Consider the following 23,250-nt stretch of genomic DNA (forward strand, 5'->3'; position numbering starts at 1 on the left):
CGAGTTGCTCAAATATTGCAACGTAGCAATCAGATAAGTTATTTAGAGAAGGATGGACAACTGACATTTGGTGATGGTTCAATTTGCAATAATAATAATGATTACCTTCTATTGTAGCAATTAGCTATCACGGATATCATTCATACCCAGAAGTATATTTTTATATATATATCGGTGTTGAGAATATGAGTTTGTGTTTTGCATAAAGGGGTAACTTAGCTAATGTTGTTAGTTATTGATATTTGAAGCCTCTTCATCCCTTTCAACTTGTTTGGTTCTTGCACGGACATTCTTCGCTTGTTTCGCCTGCTCTTCATGCTTGTTCCAGATACTTTGGGCCTGATCTCGGCCACTTATTGCTAAATTTAACATCGTACGATAAATTATGCGTAGGCCAAAGTGGCTGCTGATCGCGGGTTCCAGGTTTGCAACCTCGTAGAGAACGCGGAAAAGGGGGACAAATGGCTTGCATCCCTCTGCATATTATCCCGTAAGACGCTGATCAGAAACAAAAGATGCGCTCGCTCGAAAGCGCGCATTGGCTATGATTGACACAAAATGATCTCAGCATCAAGCACTGGCGGAGGCCTGCTTCCTGCATTAAGAGTGCAATTAGTCAGGACTACTGGTACAATTCAGGGCCGTGGCCTAGGGAAACGGAGTTTTTTATGCTTTTCTGCGACGTTTACTTGCATATTTTTTTTTTTTTTTTTTTTTTGAAAAGCCGATACATAGATCGGCAATATAACACTTGGCTGACTGGGCAGGCGTAGACAGGAGATTATATGATCTCCCTGTCAAGTAGATAAACATCACTTTATGTATAGTTGGAGCTGAAAGGGAATTTAAAGGTGTGAATCAAGGCTCCTTTAAACTGGTCTTAAATACTAAATCACAGCAGCTCAGAGTCATTTCTGGTATGGTTTCTGTTGTTTTAGGACCCTGCAATACAAGTGCAAGGGGAAAGCAAACCTATATTTTCAGTCTGAGTGCTGCCAGTTACATAAATGTAATGTGCATACATACTAATGCTACAGAAGTGTGCTCAATTCATTACTTTTGTTCAAAGGCAACGGAATAGACGCGAAATCAATAGAATAGTAAGGAAACAAGGAGAGGAAAATTATCACGAAAGCATATGCTTCTTGCGCTATAAGCTGTGTTGATGGATGGAAAACGAAGCGTGGACAAACAAAGTACTATCTGACCTGATCCTCTCTCTTTCGTTCAGCATCTTCAATTCCAATGAGTAACTAGTAGGAAGACGGTGGATGATACAAACATGGAATCTGGAGCCCTCAAGCTACATCTTGAAAAGACCAGAACCACATAGCCCCGAGGGGCAACTTTAACTTGAAAAGTGAGGCTTGTGTACGTAATTTCATATTGCAAGGCCTGGTTAAACCCCAGTTGGGACATGGGAATCCTCCGAAATTGAGAAGTCCATATCACTAGGTGGTCGTTTGGGCTTATCCGGGTTCAATTGGGCGTGATGCTGGTTCTTGACCTATTGTTGCAACACCCAACTCGTCGTGCTTCTGAAGCGGATAGGTTCGGTGTCTTCTGTAAGTACCGTTACCGCATCGCTCTCATCGACTCTAGGTGTATAGTGTAAAGCATTCGGTGTATGTACCGATGATCTTGTGTGCGTGTTCGTTGCTGACGCATTCGTCCGTGAAAACTTAGATGTGAATCCCGAAGGTAGAATATCCTGGGCGTGCTCATTTTCTTGGCCCTTTGCAAGCAAAGTCGGAGACCTGTGAGAATCGACAGTGTGAGCCTTGGCTAGGGGTTGTATTCCTTATGGACTGGTACAACCTTTGGGAGCCCAAAAGCGGAATTGTGGCCTCGTAACACGAGAGATTTAGGTCTGGGCTTGATGTGAGGGATGCTTGACTTTGCTCCAGTGAGGGCTTTCCGAAATATAGAAGTGTGTTTCTCTTCAGTGTTGTGCAGTTTCGACCTGACAGAAGGGGTATACGGTTTTTCGAAGCTGATTCTACATCCCAGTATGGTTTACCGGTGGTCTTCATGCTAGTATTTTTGATTACGGGAGCTTTATGATACCCCGAGGCAAGCCCGAGATTTAGACGCAGGCCTTGATATCGACTATAAATCCCTCCGGGATGCCGCTGCTTTTTAGGCCTTATCATTACGCAGGTTGCAAGGAATATAAAAAAGACAACAACTAGTTACAAGTAAAATGTTAGATGAAAGTTGAATGGAAGTCCCGAAGGTGGGCTGATTGTCTTTGCTTACCTACTATCCCTGTCATTAAAACTGCGAGATGCGTAGGATTACTACTATCCAAACCGCCCTTTGAAGGAGACGAATTTGCAGAGTTTGTAGGAGATGGGTTAATGGTTCCGGAACCCGAGGTTTTTGGTGAATCAATTCCTGGTTTTTCAGTCTCGCTGGGACTGGTGTTTGCAGGTGGTAATGGGTTAATGGTTCCGGAGACCAAGGCTACTGGTGAGTCGATTCCTGGCTTTACAGACTCGATGGGACTGGTGCCGGCAGGTGGTATTCCGCTACTGAATGTGGTAGGTTTGGGCTGTTCTTCCTCCTCTCCCGCGTTCTCATCCCCGCTGGTGTCGATACCCTCGCCATCCAAATCGCCCTCATCATCCTGACTTTCTTCGCTGTCAGTCTCGGATTCAAGTCCCTCCCCTATCCTTGAGGCCGGGTGTATTTGATTCCGGTTCACGTGCGCTAAGTTGCAGTCTGGCGAACCTTCTATGGCTCTGCCTGCTCTGTCGGTACATGAAAAAGCGAACGACCTCATTCCGTCTCCTCTTCTCGGTAACACCCGTTGCTCGAGGAGATGTATTGTGCTTATTGGATCTTGATCTCTTTGTAGGATATATGAGCTGCCTCAGAGTATCTCCCTCATCGGCCATAGACCCAATCAAACTAGCCATATTTTCAACTATCAAAGGCATAGTTGTGATCTTCGATAACCTTCGCCCTTGAAATCGACCAAAAAAGAGTCTGCGTTGTTTAAAGCAGATAACTGGCGGTAAACGGCATGAGTATGCGGTCCCTTCTGCCCAATTATCACGGAACGGCGTGTAAGTAAAGCGAGGTAAACAGGCCAGCTGCCTACTAGATCGACAAAATCAGATCCCAGCTGGGATAGAAGAAAAACGGTTCGTAAATCAAGTCTATAGCGTATACTCAATGCCAAAAGCCAAAATATGGCTAAAGTCCCTGTGTGAAAACAATATTACTGAAGAAGGGCGGAAGGACATTTGACTTCGTTAACTGATGCAAGGGGGTTCCACCTCGCTATATACCTCTTTTCTTCCGCTGGTTTATTGCTGTTTTGATATCGTCCTTAGGATAATGGCATTATTGTTATTGTTCCTCCGGGGCTTGAAGGCCGTCTGTATCGAAGTGAGAAAAGAAGAACAAATTCCAAACATTGAAAAGAGAGAATAGTCAGGTACTCGAGGGGAAGGGATAGAAATGTTGCCCAAGACCGGATCCGGTATTGTTATGCACGGTACGACAAATGGTCCCCTCTCAGGAGAAGGGGTGCCCCGGATTCAGCTGCTGTTAGCGACCAAATAAGGGGAATAAAAGACCACCATAGCAGTCAAACATCATGAAATGCTGAAGGAGTAAAAAAAACCCATGTCTCATTGCCTAGGGCGCCTACGCAAAGCTGACGGCTGGTTTCAAATGGAGATAGCATCTTTGGCTGGCGCACTCATTCCTTCCAGAGGTTTGAGGATCTGGATGTATGCTGTTTGTTGCCACTTTCTTTTGAACCCACCAATAGAAGATCTCAATTCTTCCCAATGTGAGGTGAAAATATTTTCTGGTAGGCGAAAAAAGCAGTTTTTGTCATCTGATCAGTTTTGCAAATCCCCCATCCCTCATGCTCTGATTTCTGCAAGGCCTGGCTTCTCAAACACTTGGAGTCGCGAAAGTGGGAGTAAGATGTCCTTAGGATACCTCTTTGCAATATAAGTTACCAGAAGAACTGATTCAGCAATTATTAGATTTTTTTGCTTTGTCTTTCTGACTCGCGGCAACGTTAGATCTCTGGTGTCGAGTCAGAGAAGCGTCGCGCGATTTTGCAAGCCCCTGAAAACGCAACCAGGTGCCAAGATATCAAACAGCTCGTGTTTGAGAAGAATCAACCAAGGAAAACGTTTTCATACCCAAAATATTTGAAACTCTTCGTCGCATAGGAATCTCTTTAGTCTCTGGATATCATGTTGTTGAGCCTGTCTGGGGCCGCCTTGGCCATCAACAGTCACGTGCATTCAAGCTAATGGATGTTGGCTTTAATTGACGTCATTCACCTACTATGGAGAACACTTATGCTGATAACTGTGCAGAGTAGGAATCTATATACAAAAGGCATTTTTGATAAAGAGTCGCCTCTTCGCCCTCAAAGGAAAAAGAAGTTGTAACTATTTGACCACTTCAGCGCACACCTACTTTGAACTACATCGGTTCAATTCGCGGTTTTTGGTTCGCGAGTCATACAATAAAGCTGGAAGCAATGTTAGCGAATAAAAGACATGATAGCAAGCATCTAACCAGTGGGTCATGATGTTGTGGTGGAATATGCGAGCTCCTAGCCTTAAAAAAGGAGGATATTAAACATATTCACGAACATCGAGGGCAACACGAAGGCTTGATCTAGAGGTTCATGTATCTCACCTTGCAGACTTCCTCCCCATCATGACACTCCATTTCCTTCGCAAACTTGAACCCCATTCGGCCATAGATCTCTAAATTCGGTACATCCCTGGAACTTTCCAAATAGCACTTCATTCCTTCCCGATCGGCCTTATCCGTGACAATCTCGACCAGTTTTCTTCCAATACCATTTCCGCGCGCATCGTCCGCAACTGCAATGACATTGCAAAAGTAATAGCCACGTGGGTCATCCCAGATGGCGCTTTGAATAGCAGTTTGAGCATCCTTCCAGATCCAGTAACGTTTGACGTTCAGACCACCGTGCCCGCGGAAACGGATATTGTTTGCTATCTGGCGAAAGGTTAAGATCCAAGATTGGAAGTACGAGTACCAGCTTTCTCGTTCGGACGGCGGGTGGGGAGGAAGCCACATCGCAACGCCGATAATGCGAGCTGCATCTTTCTTGGATCGTCCGACAGACCCTGCTTGATCACCATTCGATGATGGTACCTCCTTGGCAACGTAGAATAGACCATTGTTGATACCCCATAAACAGCGGGCTGTGAGGGATGCTGCGTTTCTTTCCTTCGAGAACTGTTCAATGAAGAGAGCGAAATGGATCGACCTAGTAGCGGACAGAAGTGTATCTCCCGCGGACCGCAAGCCGTTGAATTAAAGGTTAGTACTAAAGACAAAATACTGTTCCTAGGATGTGGAATATCATCATTCTCTAGTAGGGGGCGTGAGTCGTGTGAAAAAGAGCTGGAGCCAGTGGTGTTTGAGCAGTTGGGGGAAGTTTCTTTCGACGAATCACTCTTTCAACACGCTGTCGGAACATATTATATATTGACGTGGGTACGCACCTTTTGCGCATCAAAGACCCAGAGGAAATAAGGGTCAGCCTCAAAGGCCTTTTGGACAATCTCAACAACAGCAGGAATGTCCTCCTTGGTTAAAGGGCTTATCTCGATAGTCATACTGAGTGTAATTATTGGGAGACTTGCTGTAGAATCTCGGAGTGAGGACGATTGTGGTAACAATGCCTATTGCAAACTAGATTCTGCTATATGAAAGGCGGCTCCGTAATGGACAGACAAAGAGCACATAGATCAAAAGGATCAAGTAGAGGCAAAGTCTTCATGAATAGCAAGGTATTTGGTAGCTATATGAAGAGATGGAAAGGAATAATTCTGCTGTCAAGCTGGCCATCACCTGCCCGTTCTCTTCGCACACTCAGGAGCTGGTAAATGATATCTGCCAACGTGGCTAGTCCGAGAGTGCTCGGTAAGTTAGAGATGATAATGTTTGTGGGGTTAAGTATAAAACTGCTGTCAGGAAGCGGAGGAAGAGACCGTTTTCATAGCTCTTGGGTCGGAGGCTCCGTACTGCCCAAGCCAAAGCTTCTGCTTGTCGCTAAATCCCCCGCGCTGAAGCAAAGGCTATCTGCCAATCACCATAACAATAATAATAATTGGCGTCTAAATGGTGGCACCCGATGTGGTCTAGCGCACCCCTTGCCGCTATAAACTCGCTAGCCGTGGACCCTCTCAATTTCACCTAAGTGTATACCAACTCGATGCAGCGTGGTCTTCTTCAGTGCTGTCTTTCGTGGCTACATATTTGCTGACACTGCGGCGGATGGGAGCCATCATTCTGCACAGGCTGATGCATGATGGCAGGAAAAGGAAGGCACAAACTATCCATGAGAAACCGATGAGATGAGCCATCCAATCCATTAGACAGGCCACCATTTGATATCGCGTTTTGGAATACGGCATGGGAACTGGGATAGCAGACTGAGTTCAGGGGATTAGTGGATTTCGAACAACCTAAATCTTTAAACAGAAAGCATGATCCCTCAAAGAACTGGCCAGAGTGTGGAGTGGGAAAGAAGGTGCTAAGCTGAGCTGATGTTATTATGAACTTGTGCTGTTTTCGGAGGCACATATTGCAGCTCAGAAAGTCAACTGAAGACCTCATGTACAGCTCATTCAGCCTCTAAGGAGATCTACTGTGATCTACTGTGACAGGGAAACTTGATATCAGCTTTATTGATGATTCAAGTGCCATTGAAGGCTTCATATGCCACAGGACTCAGATCCATATATCAAGATACAACAGTTCCTCAAGCGCGTGGCTCGATCTATGAAGATATGGCAGAGATATTCTAGCCATTCACTATTCACGCCGTTTTGTGCTCGGTTTAATCTCCTCTGGCAATGCCTTTGACGGTGGGAATTTAGTTGCCCTGTAGAGATAGCATTTAGAGAGCTGTTACATCATCACAGAGGCTCTACATTGTTCCTGTTCTTATTGGATGTCTGTTGATGAATCAAACTCAAGCAGCTTGGATTCAACGCGACAACTCCCTTATCCAAAGGTAGATGATGAATGATGATGATACTGAATATGGATCTCGGCATGGGGATGATGACAATGCTTCAGTAAGTGCAAGAGATAGCCCACATCTGACTAGCCAACTTCTCTTAAGCAGGGGACCCGCTCCATGACACCACATTTGACTAACAGGTCATCACTCAAATACTTTCCCTTCAATTCTTATTCTTATTTTTGCTTCTTTTCTCGAATAAAATGAACAATATTTTACACTGAGTGAATGACATTTTGTTCATTCCAGCAGCTTAAAATCCGCCAGACCAAGAAGCCCAAATAATGGATCACAGTTCACAGGTCAGTTTCTTACATACCAAAGTTCTTCTCCTGCTTCCAGCAGCCTTCCTTTCCCCTTGACTAACTCTTTGTATGGCATGAAGAATTTAGCAGGAACAGCCCCAGGCTTGACATCTGTTGATTGAAAATTCCAACTGTTGTTGACTGATCAGACGCCACAGCCGAGGCGGAAGAGCATGTAGGCGCCTATGACCATGAGGGAGTAGAGGGGGAGCTGCACATTGGGATTGAGTTAGTCTTGTTTTCCTTTCGTTTTCTTGTAACCGCGTAGATGACTAGCTCGCGCAATATGCAAGGCATTTATTAGCTCACAAAGTATTGTCTGCCAATATGTGCGAGTCCTCTCCCAAGCCAAGGGAATCAAGCGCAATCCCTTCTAGCGGAATTAGTTTTATACCCTGCGGAGGCTGCACATGCAACCGTTCTGCGGGACCGTGTTTAGGAGGAGCTAGTAGTATGGAATATCAGCGTAAACTACCTGTCGAGGTGTGCACCATGATTCTAGATCGATGAGAAATAATCAGTGGCTGAATATTACACCTCCAACAACCCTGTCTGCTCACTAGTTCCCTAATCTCTATAATAATATTTGATAGGTTCCTGGATAGAACCCTGATAATCTTGGAAAGACTTCCGCAGGGCTCCTGAGTATCTCACTATGGACGCTCAATCTTGTCATATTGTATGTACTAGCCACCTATACCCGCTGACATTTTTACCTCAATTTAAAACCAATGCCACTTCATATAGAAATTTAAATGAAAACTTGTCCAATTACTTACTATCTCGATATATATACAGAACCTCTCCTGCAATGCTGAGTCACGGAGTTTCGATTTTAGCTGATGTAGGCTAGTTCTGTTTTTACCCAGTTTCAAAACGAATAGATTTAAAAGCTAGTTACAAGTTATACAAGCGTGCGATACGTAGAATAATAAGGTTCTAGCAACCCGAGTACGGTACGGGAGCGGATGCACATTTAAAGGAATATGATATAATTCTCTTATCACATGCTAGAAAATCTGCTACGTTAGATATAACTATCTATACTCCGTAGTTACTCCGTAGTTAGCCTTAAATTCCTTCTCTCGTTATTGACATCATAGAACATATTTTTTCCCTCTTTTTCAACTTTTCTTTTTACTTTTTGCTTTGTTTATTATTGTTACAGTTTTGACATGCACGGTTACACGTAACTAAAGCATGCGCAGGAATGTCAAGCCTTGGAACCTTGTATCTATCTGTATGCCACTTGATTATATTCTTATTCTACATTCTCAGCCACATGGATCCGTCCGTGGCCAGCCCCACTAGCCGTAACTAACTATTCGAAAAGGCGTGTTGCAATAATAATAGTGACATCACCAACAGCTCCAGCGTATTCGGTTCAGCATCACCACTGGTTTCAGCGTTATTTGCGAAGGAAATCATGATGAGTTCGATCCATGGTAACCATATAAAAGGGGGCAATTCACACTCACCTGATTTGGCCGTCGGATTATGGGCCTGTTCCTTACCTGTGCTAAATTTGTTTTATATCGCCCCCGTTCTCAAGCTTTTAAGAGCCATATGTCGAAGAAAATTTTGTAGGTAAAAGTCTACCATTGCTTGACAACATACACATGTCGATTCAACATCTCACCCTTCCAAACTGCCTGATTGTTCCGATTGTTCGTCTTCCACCAGATCCGGACTCCTGGCACACCCTACAATCCCCCCTGCAAAACCTATGCCGGAGGAAACGTCGAACTTCCCCGCCCATGAAGCTCGGGATGCCCAGATTGCGGAATACGAAGAAGACGTAAATAATGAATCCAATAGCGATGATTCATCCACTCCCGATGACGAAGAGAGCTCTAGGTTCCAACTCGTCAGGTCGTTAACCAGAGATAGCCTGCCAGAGCTCTCAAGAATAGCATCCGTTTTCCCCCATGATGAACAGTATCCCCTAACGGGTGACCTGGACAGAAGAGATACTGTGACTGGCCTTCAGCTAGGGGATGCTATCCTAAACCCTTCCAATCCACAATTCGATTTCTTCAAATGGACTCGCAAGCTGATGCGATTGATGGAGGAGGAGGGCATAAAGAGACGCCGTACGGGACTTACATTCAAAAATCTCTGTGTTTACGGTTCTGGTTCTGCATTACAGTTGCAGAGCACGGTTTCTACTCCGCTCATGGCTCCTATCCGGTTTCGCGAAACCTTCGGTATCGGCCAGAAAACTCAGAAGCGAATTCTTAAGGATTTCAATGGGACGCTCAGGGAAGGCGAAATGCTTGTTGTCTTAGGTCGACCTGGGAGTGGGTGCAGTACGTTTTTGAAGTCTATCTGCGGCGAAACGCACAACCTTATTCTCGGAAAAGACACAGTGATCCATTATAACGGTATTCCCCAAAAGACCTTCGTTAAAGAATTTCGAGGGGAGGCTGTCTATAGTGCGGAAGACGAAAATCATTTCCCTCATCTCACCGTTGGACAGACCTTGGAGTTTGCCGCTTCTTGTCGGACACCAGCTGCCAGAGTCATGGGAATGACTAGGAAGAGATTTGCCCGTCATATAACGAAAGTTGTCATGGCTATATTTGGCTTGAGCCACACAGTCAACACCAAGGTCGGCGATGATTATGTGCGAGGTGTCAGCGGTGGTGAACGAAAGCGCGTTAGTATTGCGGAGCTTGCATTGTCTGGTGCGCCCCTGGCCTGCTGGGACAATGCAACTAGAGGATTGGATGCTGCCACCGCCCTTGAGTTCACTCAAGCGTTGCGAGTCGGGGCTGATGTTACGGGAGGGACACATGCCGTTGCCATTTATCAAGCAAGTCAGGCCATCTACGATATCTTCGACAAAGCCATTGTTATTTATGAAGGACATCAAATATACTTCGGACCTGCTAGGGCTGCGAAGAAATACTTCGAAGACATGGGATGGTACTGCCCTCCGCGGCAAACAACTGGCGATTTTCTCACGTCCGTGACGAACCCTATCGAACGAAGAGTTCGGAAAGGGTTCGAGTCCAAAGTTCCCCGGACTGCGCAGGAGTTTGAAGCATACTGGCGCCAATCTCAGGCATTCAAGGACATGCAGGCTGAAATAGCAGAAAGCGAGAAAGAACACCCCATAGGTGGGCCAGCTTTGGGAGAATTGCGTGAAGCGCAACAGCAGGCCCAAGCGAAGCACGTCCGCCCAAAGTCTCCATATACCATTTCGATGGCCATGCAAGTGAAGCTGTGCACCATCCGTGCCTACCAACGCCTATGGAATGACAAGGCATCAACGATATCCAGAGTGGCTGCGCAGCTAATAATGTCTTTGATTATTGGATCGCTATATTTCAATACGCCACAAGTTACCAGCAGTTTCTTCTCAAAAGGCTCGGTCCTATTCTTCGCTATTTTACTAAATGCCTTGCTTTCTATATCCGAAATCAATACGTAAGTTTTTTACCCGCTTCTCCTGTCTACGAAGCAACTTTTTACTAACGCCATGCTTTAGGCTCTGTAAGTTTCACATCGCTTGCCCCCAAACGTAACACAGCTACTAACTTCACAAGATGCCCAACGGCCCATCGTCTCTAAGCATGTATCCTTCGCCTTTTATTACGCCTGGGTGGAAGCATTCGCAGGAATAGTCGCTGACATCCCTATAAAGTTCGTCATAAGCACTGTCTTCAACATTATTATCTACTTCCTCGGTGACCTGAGGAGGGAACCTGGAAATTTCTTCATTTTCTTCCTCTTCACGTTTATCACTATGTTGACTATGTCTGTGATTTTCCGAACGCTTGCCGCCGCAACAAAAACTATTTCCCAGGCACTCGCGTTCGCGGGAGTAATGGTGCTGGCAATTGTCATATATACCGGTTTCACTATTCAGCGATCCTATATGTAAGTACAGCTTTGACTTATTGAATTTGATCTCAATCTCCTGCTCAGTTGTTTCTGTTTGGGTGGAGTGGTTATATCACAAAGGCTAACCGTGAACATAGGCACCCATGGTTCGAATGGATCAGCTGGATCAACCCAGTAGCATATGCATTCGAAGCCATCTTAGTAAATGAAGTGCATAATCAACGTTACGCGTGCGCAGATATCGTTCCGCCCTACGGCCAGGGGGATAATTTTCAATGCCCAATTGCCGGTGCCGTACCGGGTGAAAGGTCTGTGTCCGGCGACGCATGGGTTGAATCACAATATGGTTATAAGTATTCGCATCTTTGGAGAAACCTTGGTTTCATCTGCGCCTTCCAGGGCTTCTTTTACGTGCTTTACCTTGTTGCGACACAGATGAACACCAGCTCAGGCTCATCGGCAGATTACTTAGTATTCCGACGCGGGAACGTTCCTAAATACATGTTAGAACAGCAGGACGAGGAAAATGGCAAAGTAATCCGTCCGGATGACGTTGCTGTTGCTGCTCCTCAGAATGGAGCCAACGGGGAAGATACCACCAAGGTTCTCCCCCCCCAAACTGACATTTTTACTTGGCGAAACGTCGTCTATGACATCACAATTAAAGGGGAGCCGAGGAGGCTACTTGACCACGTCTCTGGATGGGTCCGCCCGGGCACTCTCACGGCATTGATGGGCGTCTCTGGTGCAGGTAAAACGACACTACTTGACGCACTTGCACAGCGGATTTCCATGGGCGTTATCACCGGGGATATGTTTGTTAATGGAAGGCCACTCGACCGGTCCTTCCAGCGGAAAACAGGCTACTGCCAACAGCAGGATCTTCACCTTGAGACGACCACAGTCCGTGAGGCGCTTCGCTTCTCTGCCATGCTGAGACAGCCAAAGACTGTTTCAAAGGCTGAAAAATACGAATTTGTGGAGGATGTGATCAAGATGCTGAACATGGAAGACTTTGCTGAAGCAGTTGTCGGCAATCCGGGCGAAGGTCTCAATGTAGAGCAGCGAAAGCTTCTCACCATCGGTGTTGAATTAGCTGCAAAACCACAACTTCTACTTTTCCTTGATGAACCTACTTCCGGCCTCGATTCGCAGAGTTCATGGGCCATCATTTCTTTCCTCCGAAAGCTCGCCAACAATGGCCAAGCTGTGCTCTCTACGATCCATCAGCCGTCCGCAATCTTGTTTCAGGAGTTTGATAGACTACTGTTTCTGGCAAATGGCGGCAAGACTGTCTACTTTGGGGACATCGGGGAAAATTCCGAGATCATGCTCAAATACTTTACAGATCACGGGGCTGAACCCTGTGGCCCTGATGAGAACCCAGCAGAATACATGCTGAACATTGTGGGAGCGGGGCCCAGCGGTAAATCGACGCAGGACTGGCCAGAAGTGTGGAAAGCTAGTCCACAAGCGAGGGAAGTTCAAGAGGAGCTGGATCGCATACATGCAGAGAGGACAAAGGAGGAACCTGCTTCTGAGCCAGAGGAGGAGCCCTCGATAACAGAATTTGCCATGCCCATGACATCACAGATATACCATGTTACTCTTCGAGTTTTTCAACAATATTGGAGGACGCCGACATACGTCTGGGGAAAGTTTTTGCTGGGTTTTATGTCTGCTGTCTTCATGTAAGTGGTGCACTTTCAAGATCCCGATGGGCCATTCGGTTTCCATATATTAATGTTTACCACAGAGGCTTCTCATTCTATGGACAAAACTCGTCTTCTTCGGGATTTCAAAATACGGTTTTCTCGATTTTTATGTTGATGACCATCTTTACTAGTCTTGTCCAACAGGTATTTAACCTCACGCCGCTATTGTTAGTTGCGTAAATATTTTGGCGAAATTCTCACAATTCTCTAGATAATGCCCCTATTTGTTACCCAACGGTCTCTTTTCGAAGTCCGCGAAAGACCATCGCGCGCATACAGCTGGAAAGCCTTCCTACTCGCAAACATCATCGTGGAAATCCCCTATCAAATACTCCTTGGAATAATCGTCTGGGCATCCTTCTACTTCCCGGTTTTCGGCAAGAACCAAACGGCCGAGCAGCAAGGCATATTCATCCTCTACTGCGTGCAATTTTTCATCTTCACATCTACCTTCGCTCACATGGTAATCGCCGGTCTCCCTGATGCAGAAACTGCAGGACACATTGCCACAACCCTCTTCAGTTTAGCCCTTGTCTTCAACGGCGTCATGCAGCCTCCCAGAGCCCTTCCAGGGTTTTGGATCTTCATGTGGCGCGTCTCCCCATTAACCTACACCGTCGGCGGTATGGCCGCCACAGGCCTCCATGACCGCGAGGTGCAGTGCGCAGATAACGAATTCGCCATCTTCGACCCGCCTAGCGGCGCCACATGTGAGGAATATCTCGAACGATACCTCGCCGCGGGCGCACCGGGTCGTTTGCTCAACCCCGGCGCCACGGAGGCATGCAGATACTGTCCCATTCGGAGTGCGGACCAGTTCCTCGCGACGTCTGAGATATTTTGGTCAAACCGCTGGCGCAATTTCGGGTTTGGGTGGGCGTATATTGGGTTTAATGTGTTTGCGGCGGTGTTGTTGTATTACATGCTGCGAGTGAGGAGTTCGAAGGGGAAGACGAGCAAGTGGGCGAGTTTGATGAAGCATTATTTGTGCCGTGCGGGGAGTTGGGTCAGGGCGTTGTTTACGATGCGGTTTGAGAAGACACCGCAGGAGAAGATTCATTTGAATCAGAATCTTCTTTGAGAGGGGTGAGAAGATTGGAGGATAGAGAGGGACTTTTGCCAGTGGGTGGAGAGAGGAGGGGTAGCATGTTTGGTTGAACATATTTGCACTTGGTTTTGGCTTTCTGTCATATGTTTATTAACTATGTCGCGCGCCTTTATTACTTAATATCCACCGTTTAGTTATTTTTACTTCCTGAATATATGGCATTTTGGTATTGAATTCAAATGATATTTTGAGTTCTTATTTCTTCTTCCCTTGCTCATTTGACCCAAATGTCACTATAGGCTGCCGTAGATTCGAAGGAATTTCAACACCGGGAGGTTCTACCTGGATGCTACCTAGTTGCAAGTTGCAAGCAACTGGTCAAGGAATTTCACACAAAGTCACTGAAGAGGCCAAACCTTGCCAAGCTCAAAAGGTTCAAAGAGGATGCACTGGAAAGATACAACAAGACAGCTCATAGAGCAACTGACAACCACTGGCCTCTGCCCATGCCAAACCCCTGACAAAAAGGATGTCTGTTTGAGGTACAAATGATCACTAAATACATGGTAATTATCTAAAAACTCTGTTAGGTATCTACATTTACAGTAGTATCAGATGAAGTAAAATTGGCCGTATATCCTAACCTATGACCTTTAGGTCGCGTTGTGCATCTTGAAGTATTTTCCTCATTTCTGAGCCCAATTTTGAATTTGTTCTCTTCCATCGTCCATTGTTTGGAAATACAATCCGTCGTAGCCTGTTGACCCAACACGACAATGGCTGGTAATATGGAGTGAAGTAGTCATCCATGATTGTAAGGAATACCTCTTCATCAGCTATAGCTCCGATTTTGGCACCACCCAGTTCTCTTGTACTCATATAATTCCACTTTTCAAAATCCTTCACCTTCCTCCCTTTCCCCGGCGCTTCGTAGTGAATGCAGATCCAGAAGAGTACCCAGAAAAAGAACTCAAGGTCATGCATGAATCAATGCTCCTCCCCAATCAGGACACCGATTGCCATGAATGCTCTAGTGCCAGTTTTGCCTCACGCTCCTAAGAACCCATCGCGTTTTGTTCGGATGGCAAGGTCGAGATCGATCAGGAAGGATCGCCACGAAGGGTTGTCCTCATTCTCATTGATCAAAAGATTTCGTGGTGAGATATCACTCTGGATCAACCGGGCGCTGGAGTACAGGGATTCGTACCCTACAATGCAGCCTTCCATTCCGACCAGTAGAGCCACTCTTGAACTGCTTTCGTAGATAGGCTTCCCGTAGTCTTGAACAATGACACGACGATGCACTCGATTCAGTGGGCTGCCCGCGGGACGCTTCATTGGCGAGGTGGACTGGGTGCGCTTGCTGGGGGGAGGGGGAAACACCGTATCGACGCAATCGGAAGATCGTTTCCGCCCGATGCCGCTGCTTTGGCTGGCACGGCCTCTATTGGATGCACTCCTTCTTAGGGCCACCTGCAAGCTACCTTGCTTGGGTTTCGGGGCCTCTAGACCCTTTCGAATGGTCCGCACATCATCGTCCTTGCCGTCCACCTGGACAGTTTCGTGAAAGTAATATCGAGCAACATTCGTGACTCCACTCTCCATTGCTTCGCGCAGCAGTTCCCCTTCCTCATCGCGCTCCAGGTACTGCCAGGAGTCTTTGACCACCAGGATCCGCTCGTCCCCTTGGCGATGCGCTTTCCAGCAGGTGGTGGCTCGTCCCGCGACACAATGTGCCCGCAGGATCACCCCATCAATCACCAGATGCTCCTTCTTGCCATCGCGCTCAATCTCGATGCAGCGTTGACCATCCACTGTGACAACAGTCGGGTCGAAGCCGAGCTGCCGTCGGTTCATGAAGAGGAACCCCAGGATCACTGTGATGAACTGAAGGCCATCCTGGTTGATGTCTGTTTCCCCTGAACCAATCCCGCCGCAACGGTCGAATTCCCAAACACACAGGAGTGGTCCACACAGGGTGAACCCAAGAACAAATCAGCGGTCGCCCTGCGCGGATAGCACCTCTCGAGCATACCTTGCCAGGTCAAGCCGCGCCCCAGAAGGGATGTCATACTTTCGGTCATTCTTCAGCTCTCCTGGTACCAGGATCTGCGACCACTCGTATCTCTTGTCCAGCATGGCATGAGGGTCATCCACAAAGCCTATATCAAGCTTTCGCTTTGCAGTAGATCCGGCTACTAGTTGAGCGGGCTGAGCTAAGTGTCGGCGGACAACTGTTCGAGATGGGTCATGAATTTCTGCAAACTGCACAAGCTGATTGATGACTTCAGTAAGCCATTCCAGTACAGTTTTTTCGTCCGCATGGTCAGGCCAATCCTTCCATCCATTTTCGCGGTAGAGAGGGCTATCGCTAGTCTTGTAGTTCTCAAACATAGCCTGCGCGGTCGAGACGAGACCTTCGATGTCATCAAAGTAAGCTGCATAAAAGCCAGGGACGTCTGCATGGAGATCTTCCAAAAGCTCCTCCCTCAGGACACGGTCAATATCTCCTTGGAGATCCGACGAGTTGGCAAGGCTGCTGGTGTTTCGCGAGCGCGGCGTTTGTAAGATTGGTAAAGATTGCCTAGGTGGAGGTGTGGATTTTTCAGCATGTGTGACAGTGGTGATGAGGTTGCAGACGGCCTTCCAGATATCAGTGTCAGGTGCTTTCTGGATGATGAGTTGGACAAGTGGTCGGTAATGATCATGGCTATAGTTGCCTTCCGAAGGCAAGTCAATAGTTTCGACAGCTCTGAAATGATATTTAACCTGCTTATCGGCGGACGAAGGTTATAAGCCGCTTTTGCATCCATCAAAGCAATCAGGGCTTTTGATATTGCCTTTTGGTAGGTTTGATCAGGGCCATCAGCAGCGCCACCATGAGACTGCTCAGCAGCTCCTTGGAGAAAGCCACGCACCCGATCGAGTGAGTTCCTTAAAGGGTATATCTCTACCGTAGCAATCTCGTCTGATGATAATTCTGCCATAACGGTAATAGGAAAACCATAGGACTGGAATGGAGAGTGACAAACGGGAAGTTCAGAACAATTTTGGAGATCATAAGCTTCAAGCCCAGACAGGGTGGTTCAATCCTTGCATTGGTGGGTGCTAATTGAATATTGCTTCCTGTAGAGGGGAAGTGTGCCGAAACTCTTCGAGATTAATTAAACGATAACTAACTAACGTAAGTAGAGTAGATAACTACAGGACACCTCACCCAGCTTAATAATGGCTTCGAGATATTACCCTGTTACGTGCTTGTCCGCTCTTGAAGATGGAACAAGTTTTTGTTAACGTATTACCAAAAACGAGGCTATGCCGAAATAATTTAACTAGTTAGTTAACTACCCATTTGACACATTTGTTGCCGTACCTACGCAGTAGTGCAGACTAAATGCCACCAACATCGTATTTTTCTTATCATCATCAGCCTACTACAATTGCTCGTCTAATAACTTACTCGCTAATGCTAGCTTCTTGGCTCGCACATTCGTCTTCCTATAAATAGCCCTATATTTTGTATGCAATTAGAGAGGATAGATAGTGTACGGATAATATAAGAAGCAGATCTTGATACACATGAGATTCATATGTTTTCCGACATATTCATCCGAGGTACCATTCCGACAGTTGAGGCACATAGCCCCAAAGGAGCGGAGTCAACGTGCTCACACCTTCTTCAGTGGATTGAATGAGTGTATGCACAATCATTCGTGTCGGCAATGTGAACTTTATTTATATCTGGACCATCTCCTAATCCGCATCGCCTAGGTTGTATACTCTGCGCACCCGCACAACCCCTTACTCCAGAAGTGGTATACTCGACATCAAATTTTTTTTAAATAATATATTTCATGTCAAGCATTCGAGCGAGGACAAAGAATTATGTGAAATTTCATCCATCCGGCTATTCCTGAGGATATTCGCAGATCGTGTTCCCGAGGGCCGGCTGTATGCTTGCAGTACCGAACCGACCCCGCAGCCTTTCATTGCCGAAAGGTCTGAAATCGGCAGAGAGCCGAATTCTGAAGATTCTTAGGAAACGATATAGCCGTTCCATGAGAGTTAACTCCTTTTAAATACATAGAAATAGCGATATAGACCGTTTAAATCGACCTGTTTTTTGATTTATGTTTGTTTTCATGGTGTGAGAGAATCGGCTATCTGCATTTTGGAAAATGACGTTCAGATCAAGACATCCTGAGATCGATGGTAGGCATATAAGGGGATAGAATCCCGGGTTTCTGGCTTTTCAACATTTCCACATCTTCAGCCTATCTGATGTGCTTTCTTCGCTTGCCCCTACTTTTCTATTTCCTATCCATTCTTACTAATAGAGCAAACCCGCAGTTCCCACAAATATAACGGTATGGCAGTGGCTATTCGAATCGCCTCAATTCTCGGTCCTACACAAATACCAGCCGCACGAGCTGGCGGGATATACCAATGCGGTTACAAAGGAACGCGTCAATTGGGTACAAGTCAAGGAAGCCGCAACTTACGCAAGCACGGCTTTGGTGAGGAAATATGGCATGAAGGAAGTCGACACCATATCACTCTTCAGTCAGAACACAATCTGGTATCCTGTAGCTATGTTTGCGGGGCTCAGGGCGGGTATGTATATATTACATAGGCCCATTTTCACGCTAGTACATTCACTGAAGCTGCCTTTTTTTTCTTAATTTGCTATAGGTGGTAAGGTGGCTGGGGCCTCCCCAGCGTACAACATTGAGGAAATGGCATATGCCCTCACGAAGGCGGAGACAAAATATCTCATGACAAGCCCGAACTCGTTGAAGGTTGCCGTGGCTGCTGCTAAGGTTGCTGGAATTCTGCGAGAACATATCTTTCTACTCGAAGGAAACGTAGAGGGATTCACTACCTTCAAGGACCTGCAAGAGATCGGGAAAGGCTACGGCGAGCAGGGCCAGATTCCCCCATATACGATACCGGCCAGCAAGACAAATAAGGATATCTGCGGCTTTTTGAACTTTTCCAGTGGAACAACTGGATTGCCGAAGGCTGTGAGATATGCTAAAGATATTCGAAGCGGGGGTGGGGTGGCTCTGCTAACTCTCCATCACAGGTCATGCTTTCGCATCACAATGTAATGGCCCAGTGTTTGCAGATGAAAGCGATCACTCCGTGCGAACCAAAAACGTTTCTCGGTGCTTTACCGCTGTTTCACAGTGAGTCTCCCCACATCATACGCCGCCCGATAGCTAGGTGTCAACAATATATCTTGCATATTGACTAACTGCAGCCCCACCTATCCCCGCTTCCTGAATGCAATAGTCACCGGCCTCAACCGCTTCTGCAATAGCCCCATCCACCAAAACGACGAAGTCATCCTCCTCCCACAATTTACCATGGAACTCACCCTCAAGTCCATCGTGGAATACAAAATCACCGAACTAATCCTAGTCCCGCCAATCGTCATCCGATTCATCCAAGATAAAATCGTAGACCAATACGATCTCTCCTCCATCAAACGCATATCCTGCGGCGCCGCACCACTGAGCAAAGAAGTCGTCCAATTGCTCGCGAAGAGGTTCCCCGACGCCGGGTTTAGACAAGGATATGGCATGACAGAGTCGTGCGGCTGTCTGACCTCCCACTCTCCTAAGTACTATGGCTACGAGTACGCGACCACAGTGGGCGATTTGATCCCGTGCACGGAAATCAAAATCGTCGATGACCAGGGGAAGGAACTGGGCTATAACCAACCTGGAGAAATCCTTGCCAAGGGCCCACAGATCGCCATGGGTTATCTCGGCAACGAGAGCGCCACGGCCGAATCCTTCGGTGGGGACGGATTCTTCCACACGGGCGATATTGGCAGTATGAATGAGGAAGGCCTAGTCACGATCGTCGATAGGATCAAGGAGATGATCAAGGTGAAGGGAATCGCCGTTGCGCCTGCCGAACTTGAGGATTTACTCCTTGGCCATCCGTATGTCTCTGATACAGCGGTGCTGGGCAAAATGGACGACTATGCGGGTGAGAGACCGAAGGCGTACGTTGTGCTCATACCGGGCGTTGAAAAATCAGAGGGTGTTGGGAGGGAGCTGATGGAGTATGTTAGGGAGAGGAAGGTCCGGTTTAAGTGGGTGGAAGAGATCGAGTTTACGGATGCGGTGCCGAAGAGTACGAGTGGGAAGATTTTGAGACGGGTTCTGAAGGAGCAGGAAAGGAATGGTGTTAGGGGGGTGGTTGTACGTGAGAGTGAGCATGAGAAGGAGAGGGCGAGGTTGTGATTTTTAGAAAAAAATAGGCAAAAGATCGCCTCGCAGGCGGCTCCTCCATTTTTAAGGTTTGGGTCTAATTTAAGCTTATCGGGCCCAGAAAGAATTACGCTAACCGGTTTAGGGACATTCGTCGCCGATCAGCGAAAATGGCCTTAACGCTGTATATTGACTTTAAAGGTTTTACCAAAAAGCATCCTGCTATGGCGATGCACAAGAAGGGGCCAGGCAAGCATCTTAAGGTTTCTCCTTTTCCATTGCGTTGTAGGGTTATTTCTGCAAATTAGGGTCACTCGACAAAGAATACAACGCTTCAGATGTGGACCGTGGTGGTGAGAGAAAGGGTTCCCGGAGGGAGGGATGGGTGTTGGTAAGTAATGACTTTATCTGAAAAGTGCCTGTAATTACTAACTGCCACACACATCACATCTAAGACCTCTATTTGATGTTCATGATCTCTCAACATTCAAGAATGATTGATTGTATTTAAGGATTCGATGTAAGGATGGGCAATATGTAGGTGTATAATCTTCAATAAAGCCATGAAGCTCGACCCTAGTTTTGTGTAAGACTTCGCAGTCAAATAGCGGGGTAGTTCCGTTGGAGTTCTGGGCATCTATACCATGGCGTTGAAATGCCCATGCTCAGTTAAAAGATTTGGTGTTCCGATTGCATGCGACTGAAATATGCGCATAACCTCTCGGCGAATTCTTTTTTGACGCTGGTATCTAGAGCGCGGATTGGCCATGTTCGTCGAATCTCTGAGCCGGAGGCGCGAAGAGCTGACCAAATGCAGCATGATATGCGCTCGAAAGCAAACATTCCTCGCCGTAATCCAGATGCAAAATGTGAGAAGCCGACAGAAACAGCTAAGAAGTGGCTCGAAAATACACGGAGCAGTGCAACAAAGGCCCTTCCAACACACTAAAAGTTGAATGGAAATCCCAATACCCAATCTCAAACAATTCTAATCCACGTGGCAGAAGTTATCAGGTCTTGAACGCCTAACTTGATAACTAAGCTGTGGGAACCACGCCTGCAACCTCTTGTGAGTTGGTCAACCCCCGTGTGTAGTTAACTGATTTGCCACACCATGTAAATCTCTAGCGTGGAGAGAAGGTTTTTGTTCCAGACCTCCGTGCATCGCCGACAAGTGCAATGTGAAACCAAAGAAATCCTCGATATCCTTCCCATAATGCTAACTACTTCGACCTGAGAACTCCTTCCTTGATCAATCCTCTATCCCCGCCGCCTCCCCTCCTCCAAAGCCAAATAGCCTCCGTCGCCCACGCTCGCGCGCTGGCGTGTTTCCCGATGCGTCCCACATTACTTGAACCAGCGCTAGTACCAGCGCCAGGAGGAGTAGTGGAAGTGGTAGCCGTAGTAGTAGTTGATTCAGATTTCGATCCACTGCCACCCCCAGCCTCAGCCAACATACCCGCAACCACCTGCTCGCGCTCCACAACACTCCACAGCCCCTCAACAAGTGCGCTACCCCGCTCCCCAAACTCCCCCTTCCCCAACCTGTACAGGAACCGGCCGAGAACTTGCCAGGCCAGACAGCGCTGGGCGGGGAGCGTGGAGCGAGAGAGGATTGCAAGTTCGGGGATTGTATAGCCGGCCGCTTCGGGATCGTCAGCGTGGTGGTGGAGGCCTAGGGTTGTGGGGATGGAGAGAGAGGTGCGTGGGGCGAGGAGGTTGCCGGTGAGCGAGAAACGGAGGGAGGCGGGGGAGACGGAGGTGGCGGCGCTGTCGGGGTGGTAGGGGGATGTGGAAGGGTTAGTTGGATCGTCGGATGCAGGGTCGTTAGGTGGCTGGAGCCAGGAGAGGGAAGAAGGATCGTGCGGGATATCTGGGAAGTAGTGGGTTTGTAGGTCTGCGAGGAAGGATGGGGAGGAGGGATCGAGGTTTGGCATTGGAGATTGGCGTGGGGGGGGTTTGGGGAAATGGATAGGACCTGTTGGGAATTCGGAGGCGGGGTATAGTTCGGAAGGTGGGTAGGGAGGTGGGAGGTTATCTATGGTCGATGATGGTTTGGGGGGTCGTTCTTGTTCTTCAAAGTCTGCATCGGCGGACTTTTCTACTGTCTGCGAAGGTGGAATGTCAAATGATACTGATTTGGGAGGCTTTTTGAGCTGCGTAGATGTCCCCTCTGGTTCTTCTTTTGACACTGTTGGCGAATTAGCCTCCTTAATATCCCTCTTCCCCTTGTCCATCCGATGTTTCATTTCCTCATGTTGGTGGTCCTCCTCGATATTTGCCCTTCGGAGGAGGCGTTCGATGAGTGATTGCGGAAGCGCAGACATCAATTCCCCGCGCTCTCTTTCAATCTCAGCAGGAGACATGGCGGCCAGTCTCCGTTTGTTTTCTTCTTCTATGGATTTCTTCTCATATTCCGCATAGGAAGGCGCCTGGCTGAGATTGAATCTACCAGAAGCGCTCTCTGAGGGCTGTTTATGATTTCGCAAAGATTCTGGCTCTGCTCTTTGCTTTTTGAAAGTAGACACCTTAGATCGTTTTCGGGGCTCTGGAAAACCCGTGGAACTGGAGGAGGCTCGTGGAGGAGTAGGTGGTAGAGAGGTAGAAGAGGATGCTCGCTCCTTGATGTCGCCGATAAAATCTAGGGACTGCGATTGGACGGGGGGGCGAGGGTTGTCGTCGTCGTCGTCATCGTCAGAGAGGTCGATGTGAAAGCGCTCTCCACGGATAGCCATTTTCACTGACTTATCCACACGTATATATACAGCAGCAGTCAAGCAGCAAACTGTTACGGATGTAGTTGTTGTTGTTGAACATGTCACTGCTGTTGTGGCCTTTCACCGGCAGCTTTATCAGATCGACTTGCTAAGTAAACAAGGAGCGCCTACACGTGATCTGCAGCCTTGTGCTATTCTGGCCTAGCGCAGTCTCGGCAAGGTTAAGGTTTCACATCACGTGGATGCGGCTGCAAGACTAACTTAAAGAGGAAGTTATGCCAAGCCGATGTAGATCGCGGAGAAGTTACTTGTATCTGTTCTATATAAACATAACCTCTCAGAGGAAT

At 47.3% G+C, this 23,250-nt stretch overlaps 7 protein-coding genes across 7 annotated transcripts; 2 read left to right on the forward strand and 5 right to left on the reverse strand.

Moving 5' to 3' along the window:
- Positions 1-1,399: 1,399 nt before the first annotated feature.
- Positions 1,400-2,998, reverse strand: BDCG_05835 (uncharacterized protein; the record flags this gene model as incomplete). Its single annotated transcript, XM_045421530.1, has 5 exons — positions 2,734-2,998; positions 2,260-2,675; positions 1,819-2,188; positions 1,574-1,757; positions 1,400-1,507 (listed from the first exon to the last, which is right to left on the reverse strand). Exons 1-5 carry the CDS (start codon positions 2,940-2,942, stop codon positions 1,400-1,402), a joined length of 1,287 nt encoding a protein of 428 aa, XP_045277397.1. The 5' UTR covers positions 2,943-2,998.
- A 1,487-nt stretch (positions 2,999-4,485) lies between these two features.
- On the reverse strand, positions 4,486-5,633 carry BDCG_05836 (acetyltransferase; the record flags this gene model as incomplete). The annotated part of the gene is made up of 2 exons (XM_045421531.1): positions 4,486-5,250; positions 5,520-5,633. 2 exons carry the CDS (start codon positions 5,631-5,633, stop codon positions 4,657-4,659), a joined length of 708 nt encoding a protein of 235 aa, XP_045277398.1. The 3' UTR covers positions 4,486-4,656.
- Positions 5,634-8,435: 2,802 nt separating this feature from the next.
- On the forward strand, positions 8,436-14,605 carry BDCG_05837 (ATPase). Its single transcript, XM_045421532.1, has 7 exons — positions 8,436-8,590; positions 8,684-10,782; positions 10,844-10,848; positions 10,902-11,235; positions 11,337-12,890; positions 12,956-13,058; positions 13,126-14,605. Exons 2-7 carry the CDS (start codon positions 9,077-9,079, stop codon positions 13,993-13,995), a joined length of 4,572 nt encoding a protein of 1,523 aa, XP_045277399.1. The 5' UTR covers positions 8,436-8,590; positions 8,684-9,076; the 3' UTR covers positions 13,996-14,605.
- Positions 14,602-14,946, reverse strand: BDCG_17208 (uncharacterized protein; the record flags this gene model as incomplete). The annotated part of the gene is made up of 1 exon (XM_045426351.1): positions 14,602-14,946. The coding sequence occupies one exon, from the start codon at positions 14,944-14,946 to the stop codon at positions 14,602-14,604; it is 345 nt and encodes a 114-aa protein (XP_045281419.1).
- A 63-nt stretch (positions 14,947-15,009) lies between these two features.
- On the reverse strand, positions 15,010-16,949 carry BDCG_17209 (uncharacterized protein; the record flags this gene model as incomplete). The annotated part of the gene is made up of 3 exons (XM_045426352.1): positions 15,010-15,861; positions 15,985-16,672; positions 16,732-16,949. The coding sequence occupies 3 exons, from the start codon at positions 16,947-16,949 to the stop codon at positions 15,010-15,012; spliced, it is 1,758 nt and encodes a 585-aa protein (XP_045281420.1).
- Positions 16,950-17,335: 386 nt separating this feature from the next.
- Positions 17,336-23,105, reverse strand: BDCG_05840 (transcription factor Rba50). Its single transcript, XM_045421534.1, has one exon. It carries the CDS (start codon positions 22,919-22,921, stop codon positions 21,410-21,412), a length of 1,512 nt encoding a protein of 503 aa, XP_045277401.1. The 5' UTR covers positions 22,922-23,105; the 3' UTR covers positions 17,336-21,409.
- On the forward strand, positions 17,527-20,760 carry BDCG_05839 (4-coumarate:coenzyme A ligase). Its single transcript, XM_045421533.1, has 6 exons — positions 17,527-17,659; positions 17,734-18,174; positions 18,313-18,576; positions 18,655-18,986; positions 19,049-19,151; positions 19,258-20,760. The coding sequence occupies exons 2-6, from the start codon at positions 18,141-18,143 to the stop codon at positions 20,217-20,219; spliced, it is 1,695 nt and encodes a 564-aa protein (XP_045277400.1). The 5' UTR covers positions 17,527-17,659; positions 17,734-18,140; the 3' UTR covers positions 20,220-20,760.
- Positions 23,106-23,250: the final 145 nt, after the last annotated feature.

This window comes from Blastomyces dermatitidis, assembly GCF_000003525.1.
Source record: "Blastomyces dermatitidis ER-3 genomic scaffold supercont1.6, whole genome shotgun sequence".
In the NCBI taxonomy this organism is placed as follows: domain Eukaryota; kingdom Fungi; phylum Ascomycota; class Eurotiomycetes; order Onygenales; family Ajellomycetaceae; genus Blastomyces; species Blastomyces dermatitidis.